The 19,358-nt window shown below is 40.4% G+C and overlaps 1 protein-coding gene across 3 annotated transcripts in view; it reads left to right on the top strand.

The window, feature by feature from the left end:
- UBXN2A (UBX domain protein 2A) overlaps nt 1–19,146 on the top strand; it is a 29,560-nt gene extending 10,414 nt beyond the window's left edge. For 2 of the 3 annotated variants that reach the window (XM_024194059.2, XM_024194060.3), the window contains exons 4-7: nt 6,259–6,368; nt 8,824–8,958; nt 14,477–14,638; nt 17,848–19,146. In XM_024194059.2, coding sequence (XP_024049827.2) covers nt 6,259–6,368; nt 8,824–8,958; nt 14,477–14,638; nt 17,848–18,037 — 597 coding nt within the window. In that variant the 3' untranslated portion in view covers nt 18,038–19,146. Of the gene's footprint in view, nt 1–6,258; nt 6,369–8,823; nt 8,959–14,476; nt 14,639–15,646; nt 15,958–17,847 lie in introns of all 3 variants that reach the window. The other variant, XR_002907767.2, reaches the window with a different exon arrangement.
- Nucleotides 19,147–19,358: the final 212 nt, after the last annotated feature.

The raw sequence follows: 19,358 nt of genomic DNA on the forward strand, positions 1-19,358 counted from the left end.
CGTAGACACACTTTGTCCTTGCTGTGCATGGAATGAATTTGCAGAAACAGTGGTGGGGTTTTTTTTTTTTTCTCTCTAAACTTGCTGGTAATTTGCTATTGGAATAGCTTGCAGTTTCTACATGTGAGGAAAGTAGGGTTTTATACCTTGGTAGCAGCTTGGACAGAAGAACCTTCTTGTACATAACGTGCAGATAATGATCTTATCAGCTCATTGACTCTTCAGTGTCAGAAGGTGACTATTGTTACAGTGTAACTAGATGGTTTGCTTTAAGATTAATTTTACTCAAGTAGGAAGAAAGGCCATGTTGAGTGATTAACTGCATCCTTTGCAATTAAGTCTTCTGCACAACGTCATCTCGTCTTTGAAGTGCTGCCTCTCTTATATTGGTTGCTCTCTCAAATGTTTCTATTTTATGAAGTGGTGTTGTAGTTGTGTTGGTCCCAGGATATTAGAGAGACAAGGTGGGTGAGGTAATATCTTTATTGGAACAGTTTCTGTTGATGAGAGAGACAAGCTTTTGAGCTTACACAGAGCTTTTCTTTAGGTCTTCATTTTCTCAACCACCTTGTCTCTATTTTATGAAGCTTTTTCTTGTTTTTCTCAAGCAAACAATGTAACAGGACCAATGGCAGGAAGACCTGCTTGCTCTGGTGGCTATAGAAGCAGGTGAACATATAATGCACTTTCATCAGATTCAGAGTCTGTTTTCTTTCCAGGTTCAATACAACTCTGACATGTGCCATGTTCTACTTGCATGTGTATTTCTAAAAGCAACCCCTGTGATAAAGAGTTGGTTGCACATCATCTAAACTAGAAAATTAATCCAATAGCTGCCAATACAATTAATCTCTCTTGGCTTTTGCTGCCAGCACCATGGAATTCTGCCCAGCACTGGTTGCTTCGGAGAGGTTTACATTCTTTTGATATTTCTTGACAAATAACACACTTAAAGTTTGTGGGGTCTTTTTCTCTTTACGATGTTTGTAGCCTCATGTCTACATATTCTGTAACTTCCCTGTAGAGGTAAAATACCCAAAGTATATTGTTAGTAATGCAACACCACTACCTCCATTTTTTATTTTGTACAAGTATACAGATTTGTGTTTAAATTAGATAAGAACATAAGAATGGCCCTACTGGGTCAGACTAAAGGTCCATCTAGTCCAGTATCCTGTCTTCCGACAGTGGCCAGTTCCAGGTGCCCCAGAGGGAATGAACGGAACAGGTAATCATCAAGTGATCCATCCCCTGTCGCCCATTCCCAGCTTCTGGCAAACAGAGGCTAGGGACACCATTCCTGCCAATCCTGGCTAATAGCCATTAATGGACCTATCTTCCATGAATTTATCTAGTTCTTTTTTGAAACCTGTTATGGACTTGGCCTTCATAACATCCTCTGGCAAGGAGTTCCACAGGTTGACTGTGCATTGTGTGAAGAAATACTTCTTTTTATGTTTTTAAACCTGCTGCCTATTAATTTCAGTGGGTGACCCCTAGCTCTTGTGTTATGAGAAGTAGTAAACAACACTTCCTGATCTACTTTCTCTACACCAGTCATGATACTGACCTCAATCATATCTCCCCTTAGCCGTCTCTTTTCCAAGCTGAAAAGTCCCAGTCTTATCTCCCCTCATACGGAAGCCCAGGGGGGAGGGATAGCTCAGTGGTTTGAGCATTGGTCTGCTAAACCGAGGGTTGTGAGTTCAATCCTTGAGGGGCCACCTAGAGATCTGGGGCAAAATCAGTACTTGGTCCTGCTAGTGAAGGCAGGGGGCTGGACTCAATAACCTTTAAAGGTCCCTTCCAGTTCTAGGAGATAGGATATCTCCATTTATTTATTTATTTTATTTTATACCCCTAATCATTTTTTTGCCCTTTTCTGAACTTTTTCCAATTCTCTTTTGAGATGGGGCGACCACACGTACACACAGTATTCAAGATGTGGGCGTACCATGGATTTATATAGTGGCAACATGATATTTTCTGTCCTATTTTCTACCCTCTTCTTAATTATTCCCAGCATTCTGCTTGCTTTTTTGACTGTCACTGCACAATGGATGTCTTCAGAGAACTATCCACAATGACTCCAAGATCTCTTTCTTGAGTGGTAACAGCTAATTTAGACCCCATCATTTTATATGTATAGTTGGGATTATTCTTTCCAATGTGCATTACTTTGCATTTATCAACATTAAATTTCATCTACCATTTTGTTGCCCAGTCACCCAGTTTTGAGAGATCCTTTTGTAGCTCTTCGCAGTCTGCCTGGGTCTTAACTATCTTTAGTTATTTTGTATCATCTGCAAATTTTGCCACCTCACTGTTTACCCCTTTTTCCAGATCATTTATTAATATGTTGAATAGGACTGGTCCCAGAACAGACCCCCTGGGGGACACCACTATTTACCTCTCTCCATTCTGAAAACTGACCATTTATACTTACCCTTTGTTTCCTATCTTTTAACCAGTTACCAATCCATGAGAGGACCTTCCCTCTTATCCCGTGGCAGCTTACTTTGCTTAAGAGCCTTCGGTGAGGGACTTTGTCAAAGGCTTTCTGAAAATCTAAGTACACTATATCCATTGGATCAGCTTGGTCACAGGCTTGTTGACCTCCTCAAAGAATTCTAGTAGATTAGTGAGGCATGATTTCCCTTCCTAAAACCAAGTTGACTCTTCCTCAACAAATTATGTTCATCTATATGTCTGACAATATTGTTCTTTATTATAGTTTCAACCAGTTTGCCCGGTATTGAAGTCAGGCTTGCAGGCCTGTAGGTCTATATGTTAGTATCAAAATTGCTATTTTGTTTAGTCATCATTTTGACTGAATCCCAGTATGAAGCTGTGTATTATCTCTAATACTCCTCTGTGCATAAGTGTCACTGAATTAAAAAGATAGTTTCTAGAATATTTCAAAAGCTGATATGCATGCATAGGCAATTACATATTAAAACTTTGTACCAGGCAGAGTAGATGCTACATTGTATGTACAAAATCTTACAAATGGAGAAATATTACATTAGGAATTAACATGCAGTACAAACTATGGGCATGCAAGCACACCTTCAGTGTGAGATTGATCTGATCACCAAATCTCAATTGAAAATATAGAAAACTATTATTCACTTTTCAGATATTTTTACAGTTAAGAATGTGATGTGAAAACAATTCATGTTAGTATACTGCAAAATGTTATTTGCCTTTTTTGCTAACCACCATCATTTCTGGGAAAAAATAGTTGCTCATGCAAAACCAGGAAAAAATCTTTTCATACATTGTTGTTTGGTAACTTTGACCAATAAACACCACATTAAGGTGTTGAAATGAACTTAAACTGTAGTCATAGTCATATTGCAGTGTTTCTAGAATTATGCAAAAAATGACACTTTCTCAGTTTGGATACCATTGTTTCACCTTGCCTACAGGCTTATGGCACCACTTGACAGCTCCATGTCATACCTCATCTAAATGTAGATTAAAATAAGCTTTCAAATGATACATAATATTGGTGTGTGTAGGGTGAGTACTTAAAACTCCATAAATGGCCCCCCCTTTTTTTTTTTTTTTTTTTTTTTTTTCATATTTCTTTTTTTCTTTTTTTTTTTTTTTTTTTTTTTTTTAGAATTGCCAAATGCCTATTGTGCATGCTGCAAACTGCTGTTCATCCTGTAAATAGGTTTATTTACACGGGGGGAGGAGGGGAGTCATGGGGGACGCAAAGAGGGATTCTTCTCATCAAACAGCTTCTAAGATTTCTGTTTGCATAACACATACTGTGTAGATTTGGCACACGCTTCTAATTTGACACAACTTCAAACCTAATTCACATGAATTTCCAGTTAGTTGAAAACTGATTTGAATTCTGCACTGGTACTTAATATTTTATATACTGTAAGTGTGGCCAACTGCCCAGGTACCTGTCAAGACTATTTAATTTCAGTAGACTTGGATGACCAAACACCTTTTAAAATGCCAAACATACTATCTGAATACACTCCAGGTCAAATCCTCCTCCAAGTCTCATTGACATTGGAAAGATGCATTAGGCAGTAGAGCAAAGTCTACAAATTAGACAGATTAAATAAGCTTTTGAAATAGTCAGATGTGCTCTGGCAATATTTTAAATGACTTGTGGATTATGAAAATTTACTCAGTATCCGTTCATGAAAGAACAAAGATTCTATGTATATCTGGATTCCCCAGGGTATAAATTCTGTCTAAAGGAATTCTTTCATGACACATACACCTCTACCCCGATATAATGCTCTCCTCGGGAGCCAAAAAATCTTACCGCGTTATATCGAACTTGCTTTGATCCGCCGGAGTGCGCAGTCCCACCCCCCACCGGAGCACTGCTTTACCGCGTTATATCCGAATTCGTGTTATATCAGGTCACGTTATATTGGGGTAGAAGTGTACTACATCTGGTCTGGATAAAAAATTGCTGTATGTATTCTCTCCAATACCCTTACTTTGAAAAGCCATCCAGAATAGGTAGGACAAGGCTCTAGTTGAATAAACTCCCAATTGGACATGTTAGTTCTGGTACTTGGACTTCCAGCTTGGGTGCCTGGGTTCTCAACCTGGGAATCGTCCATTGGTATCAGGCGGTTGGGTTCCCCTTGCCCAACCCAAACTGCTAAATGGAAGCAGATTTCCAGAATGGGGGAGTTCTGCTATGGAAAAGTGGGTACCAGTATAGAAGAGATTGAGAGCCACTTCGCTAGAGCATCCAGTTTAGCTCCTGACACTTTGAGATCTTTCGTCTGAGCAGCATGAAATCCCTAAAGCTGCCTGCGTGGATCATGGTACAATGGTTCCTTAACAAATTTGGGTTTGAATTGCTCTCTGGGAGGGCCACAAATTCTGCAAGTCACAAATATAGCAAGATGGTGTAGCACAGTGGTTCTCAAACTTTTGTACTGGTGACCCCTTTCACATAGCAAGCCTCTGGGTGCAACCACTCCTTATAAATTAAAAAGACATTTTTATATATTTAACACCATTATAAATGCTGGAGGCAAAGCAGGGTTTGAGGTGGAGTCTGACAACTCACAACTCCCTCCTTCCCCCTCCCCCCCGATGAAATAACCTCGTGATCCCCTGAGGGGTCCCGACCTCCTAGTTTGAGAACCTCTGGGGTAGCAAGCAATCTCTAGCAACTGTATTCCTGGTAGTGATTATATCTGCCAGGAGAGTCAATGAGATTCCAGTCCTGATGGCTGACCCTTTCTTATGGTTAAAGTGACTGGTTTTTTGTTTTTGTGGGTTTTGTTTGTTTTTTACACCTACATTCTAAATTTCCTCATAAAGTTGTCCGACTTTAGTCTTAGTCAATCAATCAGCTGGACTGCATTTTCCCTTGACTGCTAGCTTTATGTAGCTTAGCCTCTCCTGGTAGTTTAGTTGTGGAAAAAGGGTCGTGTCCTCTGTGGGCAGGGCTAAGGTCTTACCTACGTCTTCTAGATTTGTGGTCTATGGAGACAAGGGTAGAAGTAGTTTCAGTGGATCAAGCTTTTGCATATAAAACTGTTATGAGCTTGTGGGACAATTACCAGTAAGCATAATTTGAGTGTAAGTAGCCTTTCTGTCTAATAGTCTGTGTTTATATAGCAACTTTTATCTAAAGATCTGTAAAGCACTTGACAAACATGATTCACAGTACCCCTGTTAGGAAGGTGACTGTTATTACAGATGGCAAACAGAGACAGGCTTCAAGTGGCTTGTTCAAGATTACAGAGCAAATCAGCCAGAGATGGGAATTGGCTGCAGAAATCCTGTGCTCTAACTTCTCTCTCTCGACTACACCTCTCAAAATTCAAGTGAAAGCAGAATGTTGAATGATGCAAAACCTAGGATTCTAGATCTAGCATTTCTCAAGATAAGAGTTGTTCGATAACTTTTTAGTGGCCACAATGTGGCATGGGGTGGAAGACCAAGATGGTAACTGGAGTAATGTGGTTGATAAAGTCTTGCCTTGTGAACTTTAACCCAAAGGCCTTTTACCATTCTGATTCTGCTTTTCAGAGGTGCAAGGTCTTCTGCTGTCAGGTCTAGAAATGAAGATATTTAGAAATTGTCATTTTTGTCCCTTGCTGTTGCTGTGCTTTGTGCTGGCACTGGCCCAAGATGGATTATAGCGAGACTTGTGCTGGTGTAATTTTCAGTCCCTTGAGTGGATGAGCTAAAATCATAAGGAGATGCTAGTATATTGAGTTGTTTTTCAATGACTTCATTGTTTTTACTTCACAGGCTGATATAATGATTAAACTATGGAAAAATGGATTTACAGTAAATGACGGTGAACTCAGAAGCTACAAAGATGTTGCAAACCAGCAGTTCTTGGATTCAATTAAAAAAGGGCAAGTGAGCTTTATCTACTGAGCCAGATTGTGTTAATGTACTTTGTACATTATACTCTAATGCTGCATGATCTTGTAGTGTATAAGCAAAGCAACTGTGTTACAACCGCTCTGTGTGAATTTGTACTGCTGTTGTCTAAACTGGGCATTAAGGGTTATGTCTGCACTGCAGCTGGAAGGTGTGATTGTCAGCACAGGTAGGTAGACTCATGCTGGCTCAGCTTGAGCTAGCACACTGAAAAATAGCAGTGTAGACGCTGTGGCACAGTTGGCAGCTCAGGTTAGTCACCTGAATCCAAGCCTGCTCCACTCCCTGGGTCTGAGCCTGGGCTGCTAGCCCAAGCCGCTGCCTGTGCTGAAACGTCTACCCTGCTATCTTTACCATGTTAGCTTAAGCTGAGCTAGCACAAGTTTATCTACCTATGCTGGGAATCGCACCTCCCAGTTGCAGTGAAACCTAATCTAATGCCTGGTCTACACCTACAAGTTAAATTGACCTAGCTATATTGCCCAGGGCTTTGAAAAATTGTGTGCCCTGTGCGACATAGTTAGGTTGACCTAACCCCCGTTGTAGATGTGTGTGTATATAGGAAGAGTTCTGTCAACCCAGCTACCACCTCTCAGAGAGGTGAATTAAGTACACCTCTACCCTGATATAACGTGACCCGATATAATACGGGTTGGCATATAGTGCGGTAACCCCAGGGCTCCAGCAGCGGGCCTCAGGCAGTGCTTTAAAGGGCCCGGGGCTCTGGCTGCCGGGCCTTATAAATCACTGCTGGAGCCCTGCTGCCGCTACCCCGGAGTTGCGGCAGTGGGGCTCGGCCAGCGATTTAAAGGGCCGGCAGCAGCCGGAGCCCGGGGCTCTTTAAATCACCGCTGGAGCTCTGCCGCCGCTACCCCGATATAATGGGTTTCACCTATAACGCGGTAGGGATTTTTGGCTCCCGAGGACCGCGTTATATCAGGGTAGAGGTGTACATTGAGGAAGAAAAAATTCTGTCAATCTAGGAACCATCTACAGTACAGTGTTGCAGCACCATAGCTGTGCCACTATAGCTGCTGTAGCGTAGACATATCCTAACACTGCAAGAATTAATGTTCAACCAATATAGTAGCTTTTAGATGCTATGGTTGCACACTCAAAAGTCCTGAAATAGACAAAACAGAGTCCATGCCTTGAAGATCTTACTCTAAAGGTACAATACAGAATAGAGGACAAGACCAAGTGCCTGCCAGTAGTTGTGGCTGAACAGATTGATTAACTTGAGTGTAGACCAGGCAGTACTCAAGAGGTGCTTTCATTGTGGTTGTGGATACTCAGCCTGGTCAAGTTTGAGGCATATTGGTGGGACATTTGGGGGGTGGGACATCTGCGGCCACTGCCCATGAATTTTTGTAAAACTTAAGGTTGGTCAGGGTTTCAGTCAATTACCTCTTCTCCCCCCCCCCCCCCCATTAATTCACTATTTAACCAAAATCTAAATCAAAATAAACTTTTTTTTTTTTTACAGCTATATGAATTTATTTAGCCATTGTCTTTTAAATTACAAATCTTCCTTTCCACATTGTTTCAGGTCTAATTCAGTGTTGGCAGCACTTCAAAAACATTGTTTCATAAATATGCTATAAAATCATTCTCTGTGAATGCAACATACAAGGATATGTGCTCCTATCCATAATCACAATGAGCAGCCTGTCATTAGCTGGGAAAGTACACAACTCTGAATCTATAAATACCCATATGCTGCTAGGGGAAGGCAAGGGGGGTAGGGTGGACAAGCTTATCTTCTAGTGAAATAATTACAAGCTGTAAGCTTTCAGATGGTCCCTGGAAGGTAGTTAAATGTGAATAGAATATTGCTAGCCAAACAGTGTTTAATTCACTAAAGATCATAGATCTTAGTGATACTCTATAGAAAATACTAAAATACATACCTTATTTTGCTTAGTCTGTAGTTACACCTGTTAATCAAATGGGTTTCCATATTATCTGTCTTAAAAAGGAATTCTGTGTCAAAGGTGGTTTTTATCCCGTTATCAAAGAATTAACATGCTGTAATGATGTCTAGTATTAACATTTCACAATTTTTATTAAAGATACTGGTGTTGCATTTCTTAGTGTTTTGATACTTCATGATATCTTTTTAAAACTGAACTATAGTTTACACAATACCCATGATGTGTTCTTTGCTTTTTTTAGTTTTTTCACTTCCTAGTTACCTCATAATTCAGTAATTTGCAATAGATGCCTATCTCATTAGTGTGATTTACAGATTATGCTGAGTACGTGTTAGTAAAATAGTTGCAGTATCACTAACTCCTTTTGTATGGATAAGCCAGCCACATGTTAGTCAGAGCTGTGTTTCAATTTTTAGACCAAATATCATTACTGTCTTCTCATCACATACAGAGAGCCTTATTTTAATTTTGTCCATATTGGGTTTTTTAAAAGGGAGTTGCCATTTGAGTTACAAAAGACTTTTGATGATGAGGTGGATGTGAAGGTGGAAGATAAGAAAGATGAGGTATATGTATTAAAGAAGCCAATATTTCACCCCTTTTCCGGACAAGGTTACCGGTTAGGCAGGTGAGTGGTCTGATGGGATGTATGCCTTCTGAGTGGGTTGAGGTCGGGGAATGATAACTCATATCTTCATCCTTTGTATGCTATCTATTGTAGTATTTTCTCCAATGACACTATCCTGCTATACAAGGATTTAAATAGAAACACTGAATTTCCTCTTTAAAGGCAACTATGCAAGACACAGCCTATGAAGAAAAGGTGAATATGACATTCACTTAGAGGTTAGGACTACAAGGGGCAAGAGTATCTCGACTAAATTAGCAAGTTCTTTGGTATTCAGCCATGTAATTTATCTCAGTAAAATAGTGTTTAAAATTACTTCAGACCATACATTAAACTGATTTATTTTTCTTTTTAATCTCCGTCTCTTTAGTGCAGGAATTCTAATGATAGTTTTAAAACTAGACTGAGCTTATAACACTACAAATGGCATTGTGGTTTAGAGGATTGATCTTGAGTATAGCTGCCCCAGGAGCTTCTGAATGCTAAACCCAGAGATGCCACTTGAGTGCTGATCTGGGGACCTCTCTGCCTTAGTTTCTCTATCTGTAAAATAGGGATATTGCTTACCACATGGGGGCACTGTGCAGATTGTCAGTACAATCCTTTGACGAATGTAACTATGTATGTGCCTCTTATTTTTAGACTGGTTATTGGAAATATCCCAATTGATAACTGTTCTTGTAATTCTAAGTGAATTAGTGAGAACTCTGTCCTCTAAAATACTGTAATAAAGTAAAAGCTTTTTCATAACCCTGATTGGGCCTGATTGTCAGCTAAGTCCTTGCCTCAGAGTCCATAATTAACACTTGTTATTAATTCGATTGAAGTTATATCAATGCTCCAAATTGTTTCGCGCAAATTAAACTGCCTGTTAAAATGATGTCTGCAGATATGGACAGAGAAATGGCAATGGCAAAACTTTGGGCAAATATGAAAGGAGCCACCAAAATTGAGATAAATAGGAAAAGCAAAATCTGGCCTGAATAGTGCTGGAATTTGATTAAATGGTTGAGACAGATTGCTGTCTTAAGTGGTAAAAGGCAGGGTTGTTGAGTTATTTGTTGTGCTTTGTCATGCCTATAGCACAGGGGTGGGCAAACTACAGCCTGCAGGCCGGATCCGGCCCACGGGATTGCCACCCCCATGGTGCCGTGGGCCCCACGCCACTTCCGGGAGTGGCGCAAGGCCAGGGCAGGCAGGCAGCCTGCCCTGGCCCCAGTGCATGCTGCTGCCACCCTGGAGCCGCTCCAGGTAAGTGACACTGAGTTAGAGCCTGTACCCCGAACCTCTCCTGCACCCCAACCCCCTGCCCTGAGCCCCTGCTGCACCCCGCATCCCTTCTGCACCCTAACCCGTCTGAGCCCCCTCCTGCACTCCGCACCCCCTCCTCTGCCGCAACCCCCTCCCACACCCCAACCCCCTGCCCCAGCCCTACATTCATAGCCCTGCATGCAATTTCCCCACCCAGATATGGCCCTCAGGCCAAAAAGTTTGCCCACCCCTGGTATAGCAAGTAGTGATCCTGCCTTCCAACAGACAAACTAAAATCTGGAAACATAATATTCTTAAACTTCTGTGTGTTCTGTTTAGTAGTTTCATACAATGAAACATTTTACCGCTTGCTCAGCATTTTTGTTGTTAAGGTTTGTAAGTTAAAATGTCTTGGGTTTTTTTTTGTTTTTTTGTTTTTTTTTCCCCTGTTAGTCAAATCAATGGTATATTGTAGCTTGTCGTCTTTGTAAAAGTAGTAAATATGATGCTAGTCTTGGAAACCTAGGCCATGCTTGGGCCATGCTTGGGGGTGAGTGGGGTGAGTGTCATGCACTTGCCTTAATAAATTAACACTTGCTATCCTATAGAATGTTATGATTCATTAAGGCAGGTATTCATTAGTACTGAGAGAAAGGGTGCTATTTTCACTGATATAGGAAGGGACAGAATTCCTGAGGCGAATCGTGGGCTATTAATGCTGTAGTCCAGGATCTGCTCCAGTGTGACTTCAGCTGCACTATACAATTTAGGTCTGGTCTACGCTAAAAAAGTTAGGTTGACCCATCTATGTCTTTCAAAGATGTGAAAAATTCACATCCCTGAGCAGTGTAGTTAAGCTGACCTAACACCCAGTGTAGACAGAGCTAGGTCGACAAGAGAAACACTCCTATTGGCATAGGTAGTGTCTACACTGAAACGCTATTCACAGCTGCAGTATTTCAAGTGTAGACGAGCCCTTACTCTCCACACTTGCAGTTGTGTAGTTTACCAAGAGAATTTAAAAGAGAATTGTAGAAAGAACCAAACGTACAACTGGACAGTCTCCTTAAACTTGTGACTGATATGCAGAGTGAGTTAAAGCTTCTTTTATTAATATCCAGCAGTCCTAATAGACATGCTACCAACACTTCTGTTGGGCTAATTCTTAGCCCCAACAATGGAAGATGTGGTAGGGCAAATATTGTAGTCCTGGCTTGGGCACTTCTGCCAGTGACTTCCTCAGGCAAAGTTTCTATTGAAAGATGAGATGGCAGGATTGGAACCAGTCTGTTACACTTATGCATGCATGCATGCAAATATTCAGCTGAACTACTATATTTTTTTTCTTTTGTTATGCAGGAGGGCTCAATGAGACCTAGTTTTGAGTCCATTAAAATACTTTATTATTAATGGTGTAACTAATGGCTATATTATTTTTTATTGTCTGTAAGTTAGTATGCCGGTGTTCCACTACTGTGTTTAATGGTTTTGTGATTTGTAATAGAAAAGTTCGGTTCTGAATCTTGGTAAGCTTAAGATGTAACTTTAAAATTATATCCCAGAAATACATTAAACAAAAAGACAGACTAAAATCTCTTGTGGCAAAAGCAGATTTACCCTGTAACCTCACTAGGGTAAAACAATGTGTGTCATAAACCTTTTACCATTAGACTGGGCAAAGCACTAGAAAACTTACTTTAGGGAGCAATCTTATATTGGCAGGGGATAGATCAAAGGGTCTAATGTCTTTTGAGAATCTCGTAAATTAAAGATGAGAGAGAATGTAAAATGAACAAGCCTTTAAAAGCAATGATGTTTCTTAAAGGTAAGAAGACGTTGTGGTTTTTTTTTTTTTTTTTTTTTTTTGCTCTTGTATTTTAGCCTCCTTTCCCGCCACTAGAGGGCTTTAAACATCAGTTTTGCAAGACTGTAATTCTAGGTACAGTACAGTAACTCCTCACTTAAAGTCGTCCCGGTTAACGTTGTTTCACTGTTTACATTGCTGATCAATTAGGGAACATGCTCGTTTAAAGTTGTGCAATGCTCCCTTCTAACGTCATTTGGCAGCCACCTGCTTTGTCCACTGCTTGCAAGAAGAGCAGCCCATTGCAGCTAGCTGGTGGGGGCTTGGAACCAGGGTGGACCGGCAGCCCCCTATCAGCTCTCTCTATCAGCTCCCCGCTCCCCTAAGTTCCCTGTGCAGCAGCTGCCCAGCAGGCTATCAATTGCCTGCCAGCGGTTCAGCTGTCCCTCCCCCCACTGCCATGTGCTGCTCCTGTCCTCTGCCTTGGAGCTGCTCCCCGAGACTCCTGCCTGCTGTGCGGGGGGGGGGGTGGGAGAAGGAGAGGGGGGCTAATGTCAGGGTGTCCCCCTCCCCCGTACCCCGCTTACCCCATCTTCCATAAAGCAAGGGGGGACACACAACAGGGCTCAGGACGGAGGGAGCTTGCTGGCAGCAGCTGCAGTCTCAGCAAGCTGATCTAATTTAACAAGGCAGTGTACTTAAGAGGGTACTTAAAGGAGAAATGTGCATCTCTCTCTCACACACAGGGTGTGTGTCGGAGTCTGCAATGCAGTCTCCCTTCCCTCCATTCCTGCTGCCTTGTGTGAGGGCTCAGCCAATTGCTAGTTCATCATTTAGCAGTAAGGCATTCCCTGGGAAATATCCCACCCTCTGACTCCTCCACCTCAGCCAAGCTTCACAATCATCATCACTGTGTACCAGTATTAAATTGTTTAAAACTTATAGAGAGAGTGTGTGTGTGTGTGTGTGTGTGTGTGTGTGTGTGTATATGTATGTATGTATGTATGTATGTATGTATATAATATATATAAAAATGTCTTTTTGTCTGGTGAAAAAAATTTCCCTGGAACCTAACCCCCTCATTTACATTAATTCTTATGGGGAAATTGGATTTGCTTAACATCGTTTCGCTCAAAGTCACATTTTTCAGGAACATAACTACAATGTTAAGTGTGGAGTTACTGTACAGGAATACACTTGAAAACTAGGCTGTTAGCTTTTTAACTTATTCCCCATACTTGGATAAACATTTGGTAGCTCTGAAGTATTTTTTCTGCAGTAGAACTAGCTGCTCTAATAATTAGTTATATAAGGTGTCAAAAATTGCTTCTCAATCATATTTTTGCGAGACAGTTGACCACTTCATACATGGGTAGCTGAAGTTGCCCATTGTTAGATTTAGATGTATTTCTGTTCTCCCTCAATGCTGCACACGCAACATTTATTTTTGTGGTCTGGAAAACCATTGTAATTTAATTAGGTGCTTTTTAAGGTTAAGCAAGAGCAACAAAAAGAGAACAAAAGAGCAGGATATGAGAAAAGAGAGTAGGAAAGGTGGATTGGAACTGATAGATGACTGCTGACAGGTGATTTTAATACTGATTTTGAATGATCAAATTAACCTGTAAGACTTTGGTTTTCCATTGTACCTCTGTGTTTTACCTAAACCTAAGTATTTGTAGTCTAAGTGCAATACATCTCTGATCAGCATTACATGTTGTATATAGTTGTAATCTATCAGCCATGATACAATTAAAAAGTTAGACCACATAAACAGAGGAAGCCATATTTAACCCTTAATATCTAAAATTATTACGTTGGACCACTTATTACAAGTATGTTTATAATTTATAAGATCTAGGACTAGCCTTTATTTCTATCTCTAAACTAGTGTTTAGAGATTTATTCTACCACTCTTAGAACACAGTACACATCACTAATGGGTGATGTGTAATCTATTTTTTTTATGTTTTATAAAAAGGTAAGTACCACACACATCACAGTTAAGCCCTCCAACAAATTACCGTTAGCCTGCAAATTCTTCAGTCAAACTCCTGAAAGTGTTATTTTATTTCCTCCCAGTGAAGGAGACATAGGCAACAGAACATCGAGTCCTGTTGTTTAGGCATTTAATTCTACATCTTTATCACTTAAATATCTCTCTCAATCTCTTAAATAATTATTTAAAATAGTTTTATTTTCATTAACAGAAATAGGATCTTCTCTCCCTTAACATCATGTTTGAAGCTGTCAAGTTGAAGAGTTGTTGCATCTCTCTAGTAAAGCCTCAACCTCAATTTGTATTCCTAGGCTTGCTGCACATGAGTTGTTTGTGACAACTCTGACAGGATTTAGAACCTCCTAGAAATGTTTCAGTTCAGTCAAAAAAATAGATGCGATAATGACTGTTCTAGCTTATGATTTTATGTGGATTGCATAATCTTGTTTGGCTCTTCTTTCCAGTGCGACTCCAAGAATAATTTCTAAAGTGAAAAAGGACCTTGAAGCTGAGAACAAAAGGCCTCTTCCTTCAGTAACGCTAAGCGATTTGGAACCAGTCACTAATATCCAGATCTGGTTAGCAGATGGGGAAAGGATAGTACAAAAGTTTAATGTTTCTCATAGGTAAGATTATCTTATCACTGTCCTATATAGGCACTGGAGGTGACTATCCCATTAACCCTTTTACACTAATAGGTCTAGAAATTCTGTAAGTACTTGTTTGACCCCTCATCATCTGAGTTCCTCTGAGATACACAAAAATAAAAATGACTTTTTTTTGTCCTTCCAAGCCTGTAGGATAAACCGATCAAATTCCGTGTGTACCCGTGTGCAGCAGAAGGGAAAACAAAATGTAACTGCCAATGAATGTAACAGACTGCCAAGTTAATTGATCAAGATCTGCGTAATACCAATTTATCAAGGCATAACTGTTGGATTTTTGTCATTTTACTGGGAGCTAAGTGTTTTTGAGGTGTCTATAATTCCTTGATGCAGGTTCTGTTATAGGTGATCTTTTAGGGGCAGTACAGACTTTTTCTATTTTGTTTTAGTTTATCCTTTTTGTAGAGGGGGGAGGGATAGCTCAGTGGTTTGAGCATTGGCCTGCTAAACCCAGGGTTGTGAGTTCAATCCTTGAGGGGGCCACTTAGGGATGTGGGGCAAAAATCAGTACTTGGTCCTGCTAGTGAAGGCAGGGGCTGGACTTAATGCCCTTTCAAGGTCCTTCAGTTCTAGGAGATAGGATATCTCCATTAATTTAATTTAATTTAAAAAATTTAATTTAAAATTTATTTATTTACAGCTCATTTATTTTTAAGACCATTGGTCTTCAAAAAGACAAGTGTCTTCCAGGAAGTTCCTCCAAAGAATTTGTATGAGAAACTCGCTAATAAAAGCAGTTGATTGCTCATGGCTGGGATTAAACACTAGTGGCAGGTGAGGATGGGGCGGACAGCATGACAGACGTGAGGGCTTGAAAAATCCACTTGCCTGGGTCAAGTAGAAAGCACTCCCTGGTAAATGCCATCAATGTCTAAGTGCCTACGCTTTCACTCTTTAAAATTAAGTAAATTTTTCTAGCCCTTATGGCTGCCGAGAGAACCTTCCAGATATGAACTTATTCTAACCCAGTGTCTGCAGGCTGAGGAAGAGGATTCAGAGCCACTGCTCCTGCTCATAGCTTTCCTAAGCATCAGCAGAGGTGAAAAGGACCAGAATCCTCATCAACTCTCATTGCTGCTAATGAGAACCCTGTGAGCAGCAATGATCTGGGCAGATTCAGATTGATTGTGCTGCTGAGGCAATCTGCTGCTGAGGCTGGCCCAAAAACTGAGGCTGGAGGGGAGAGGTAGAGGAGCAGAAATGCACACCCTACCAAGCAGCCAGGAAACTGAGGGAGAAGAACAGGAGTCCTCCACCCTTGCATCAGCTGGGAGATTGAGGTAAAGGGTGAAAAACAGGAGATAATGTTTCTCGTCTCTCTCAGCAGTCAAGGGGAGTTATGGGAGGTGATCCAGATTTTAAGAACAGGAGTACTTGTGGCATCTTAAGAGAGACCCCTGAGCAGGGTCCAAGGTCAGAACGGTGGTGGAATCCCAGCATCCTGCATGGGGGAGAGCACTCATCTAGGTGTCTGTCCTGACAGTGTGGGTGGAACACTTCAAACCAGTCTGTGGCTAATATGTCTACTGGGTGCTTAGTAAAACTTCCAAGCCCTGCAAGTGACTGTGATAAGGCAGTAGTTCAGTGTACACCCTTTTTTTTAGGGGAAAGTAGGATCAGCTACTAAAGGAGATTGGGTTGAAGAACTAAAACCTTCAGTGACCTTTTCCTATAATTTACTATGCTGATAGCACTACTGTAATATATAGAATGAAGATCTTGTGCTATATGTCTCTCTGAAGCGATTAAAGTGACCATAAAGCTTACCTTCAACACCAGTTCAGGTTGTATTTCTCTCTAGTACACTGTATATTGGTTTATACCCAGTCAGGATGGCAGACTAAGGAAGACTTAGCAGTTGCAGGCTGTCTCTGAATTCAGCAAGATACTAGAAGTCTGAGAGGATCCATTTGTTAGTATTCACTGTCTCTAAAGATCTCTAAAGTCGTATAATCCAAATAAGTCCGTTACTATAGTGGATCCTTATTATTAATGAGGGGTGCATTTGCATTTTGATTATTAAACCCATTATTGGAGGGCTCAATATTTTTCCTATTCCAAAATGAATAGGATTAAAATTCCTAATATAAATTTTCATCCTAGTGCAAATAGATGCATCTTAAAAGTTCTTCAGACCCGTCTTATCTGACAAATTTGTACTTGGTATGAGTAGAACAGCCCCTTTCACATAACCATATTGTCAGAAAACATTTAAAACAGTTACACCTCTACCCCGATATAACGCGACCCAATATAACATGAATTTGGATATAACGCAGTAAAGCAGCACTCCCGAGGGGGAGGGGGGGGGCAGGGCTGTGCACTCCGGTGGATCAAAGCAAGTTCAATATAACGTGGTTTCACCTATAACGAAGTAAGATTTTTTGGCTTCCGAGGACAGCGTTCTATCGGGGTAGAGGTGTATTCTATCGTAACTTGTATTTGTGCTAGTGCACCAGTGAGCTTCTGTGGTCTGTTGTACATATACATGCACTGTAGTTAAAAATAACTTTTTTATAGAAATGTTAAGGCAAATTCAAGGGACTTGTCTTTATGGTGCTATGATATCCTTAACCATTATTATCATAAACATGTTTTTTCATTGGAAGTCCAGAAAAAGGCTTAAAGCACCTCTCTAGTATATGTACTGCTGTGCTTGGGTTAAAGTTTGAGTTAAGGAAAAACCATTATGTGCTTCTGACCTTAAATAGTTCAAGTGTAAATTCCACAACTTCCATATCTAACATTAATGTAGTGCTGGTGAAGGGTCCCGGGTGACATGCCTGAAGTCACAGAACAGGTAGAATTTCAGGGTATTTTATGTGCAGAATTAAGGAGAAACCAGAATGAAGGCACTAAAGAATTGGTAGTGTTCAGCTAGCATGCCAGTTGCTGAGTCATAGTGAGTGCTGTGGGAATGTGTTGTGTAGGTTACCTATAGGGGTTTATTGCAACTCGTGGCTGCAAAGGAGAGTATGTATAGTATATAAAAATTAGTTCCACTAGCTGTGCAAGAATCATACTTTAGAAACTGCCACAGAGCCTGCATAAGTGCTGCATTGAGTGCATGACTTGTGCTCAACCCCCACACCTCTTGAAAACAATTGACTCAAATGCTTAGAAGCATTGTAACTTGCTGTGGTTTTTTTTTTTTTTTTTTTCCTTTTCAGAATAAGCCATGTCAGAGACTTCATAACAAAATATCAAGGATCGCAGGGAAGTGTTCCCTTCAGCCTGACCACATCTCTTCCTTTCCTAGAGCTGCTGGATGAGACTCTCACTCTGGAGGAAGCTAATTTGCAAAACGCTGTTATCGTTCAGAGACTTCAGAAAACTGAGCCTTTCAGAAGTTTTTCATAGTCTTTGGTTTTAAGAGTACCTTGATTATGATAGTAGAACTGCTGCTGCAAGTAATGGCCAAAAAACCGTAAAGACTTACCCGAACAAATTAGCTTTCAACTCACCAAAAGGCTACATATAAGTTGAACTAAACTAGACAAAACCAAAATAAACCTGAACAGCAATATCTGGATGCACTGTATCATCTCCACAAAGCTGCACTCTTCTTAAAGAGCAAAATGTGTGTGTGTTGTGCTGTAGTTTGAGGTATTTTCTAAGCATTTCAGTGTTTGGAGACCAGCAATAATGAAGCAGAGGTAACCTAGTAAGACAGGGCCCATCATCTAAGTTCCTCCTAGCTAGAAAGCACTGATGGCCTTTTAAAGGGATGTTTGGGTTAAAATCATGATTCTAAAAGACTTTTGTGTTACTAACAGCAATTTAAGTGAAAATTAAATCTTAATTTAATAATTTTATTTTTTCACTTCAATTTGGACAGGGAAACTAAACCACTTGGTTTCACTCATATTTCTATCAGTCAATTTCAGGTTGTGATTCTCTTACACTAACGTTTAGATTACAGATGCTTCAATGACAGACTTACATTTAAACACTTTTCACTATTTCCATAGAAACTCTCTTAAAGAAATCATGAAAAGCTACTGCAATTAAGTTTAACAAAATCTAAATTTTGGGACTTCCCTTTCAAAGCCTGTATTACACTTGTGCACGTGAGAAATCTCAAGACAAGAATGAGTTGGCTCCATTGCATACTGCACATGAGGTGTTACATCATAAACTCCTGAGGTTTGCTTTTCCTAATGGTTGAATTAGCTGCTTGCCTCACTAGCAGCTCTGTTCCCATCCCCAAGACATGGAATGTCATAACAGGTGTGCTTTGAACTACATGTGCCACTAGCAGCGTAATCCATTCTGAACCATGCAAGACACAAGCGTGACACGCAGAGCTGGTAGATGGAAGATGGTTATAGAGAAATATTATATATCGTGAAAATACAAACCATCTATGCCAAATTGCCAGCTATGGGCAGAGCTAATTTGCACATGTAAGTCTTCCAATAACATTTTAAAACCCTTATTTGACAATAAAGCTGTTTCCTTCTCCTCTATTCATTTGTTTGTTCTTTATATCAGTCCTCACTTTCTGTTTGTTTGGTTTATTTTGCAACGTATAAAATATGCCCATCGTCCGCTTTTAATTCATGTCCCATGGCCAATTACAATTAGTGTGCCATACAATACCTGTTGAGAAACCAATATAAGGACTGTAGATTTTTGCATACAGTTTTGCTAGACAGTTTGCATGAATCATTAAGTTCAG

This window comes from Terrapene carolina, unplaced genomic scaffold (genome assembly GCF_002925995.2).
Source record: "Terrapene carolina triunguis isolate 2854851 unplaced genomic scaffold, T_m_triunguis-2.0 Scaffold42, whole genome shotgun sequence".
Taxonomy (NCBI): Eukaryota; Metazoa; Chordata; order Testudines; family Emydidae; genus Terrapene; species Terrapene triunguis.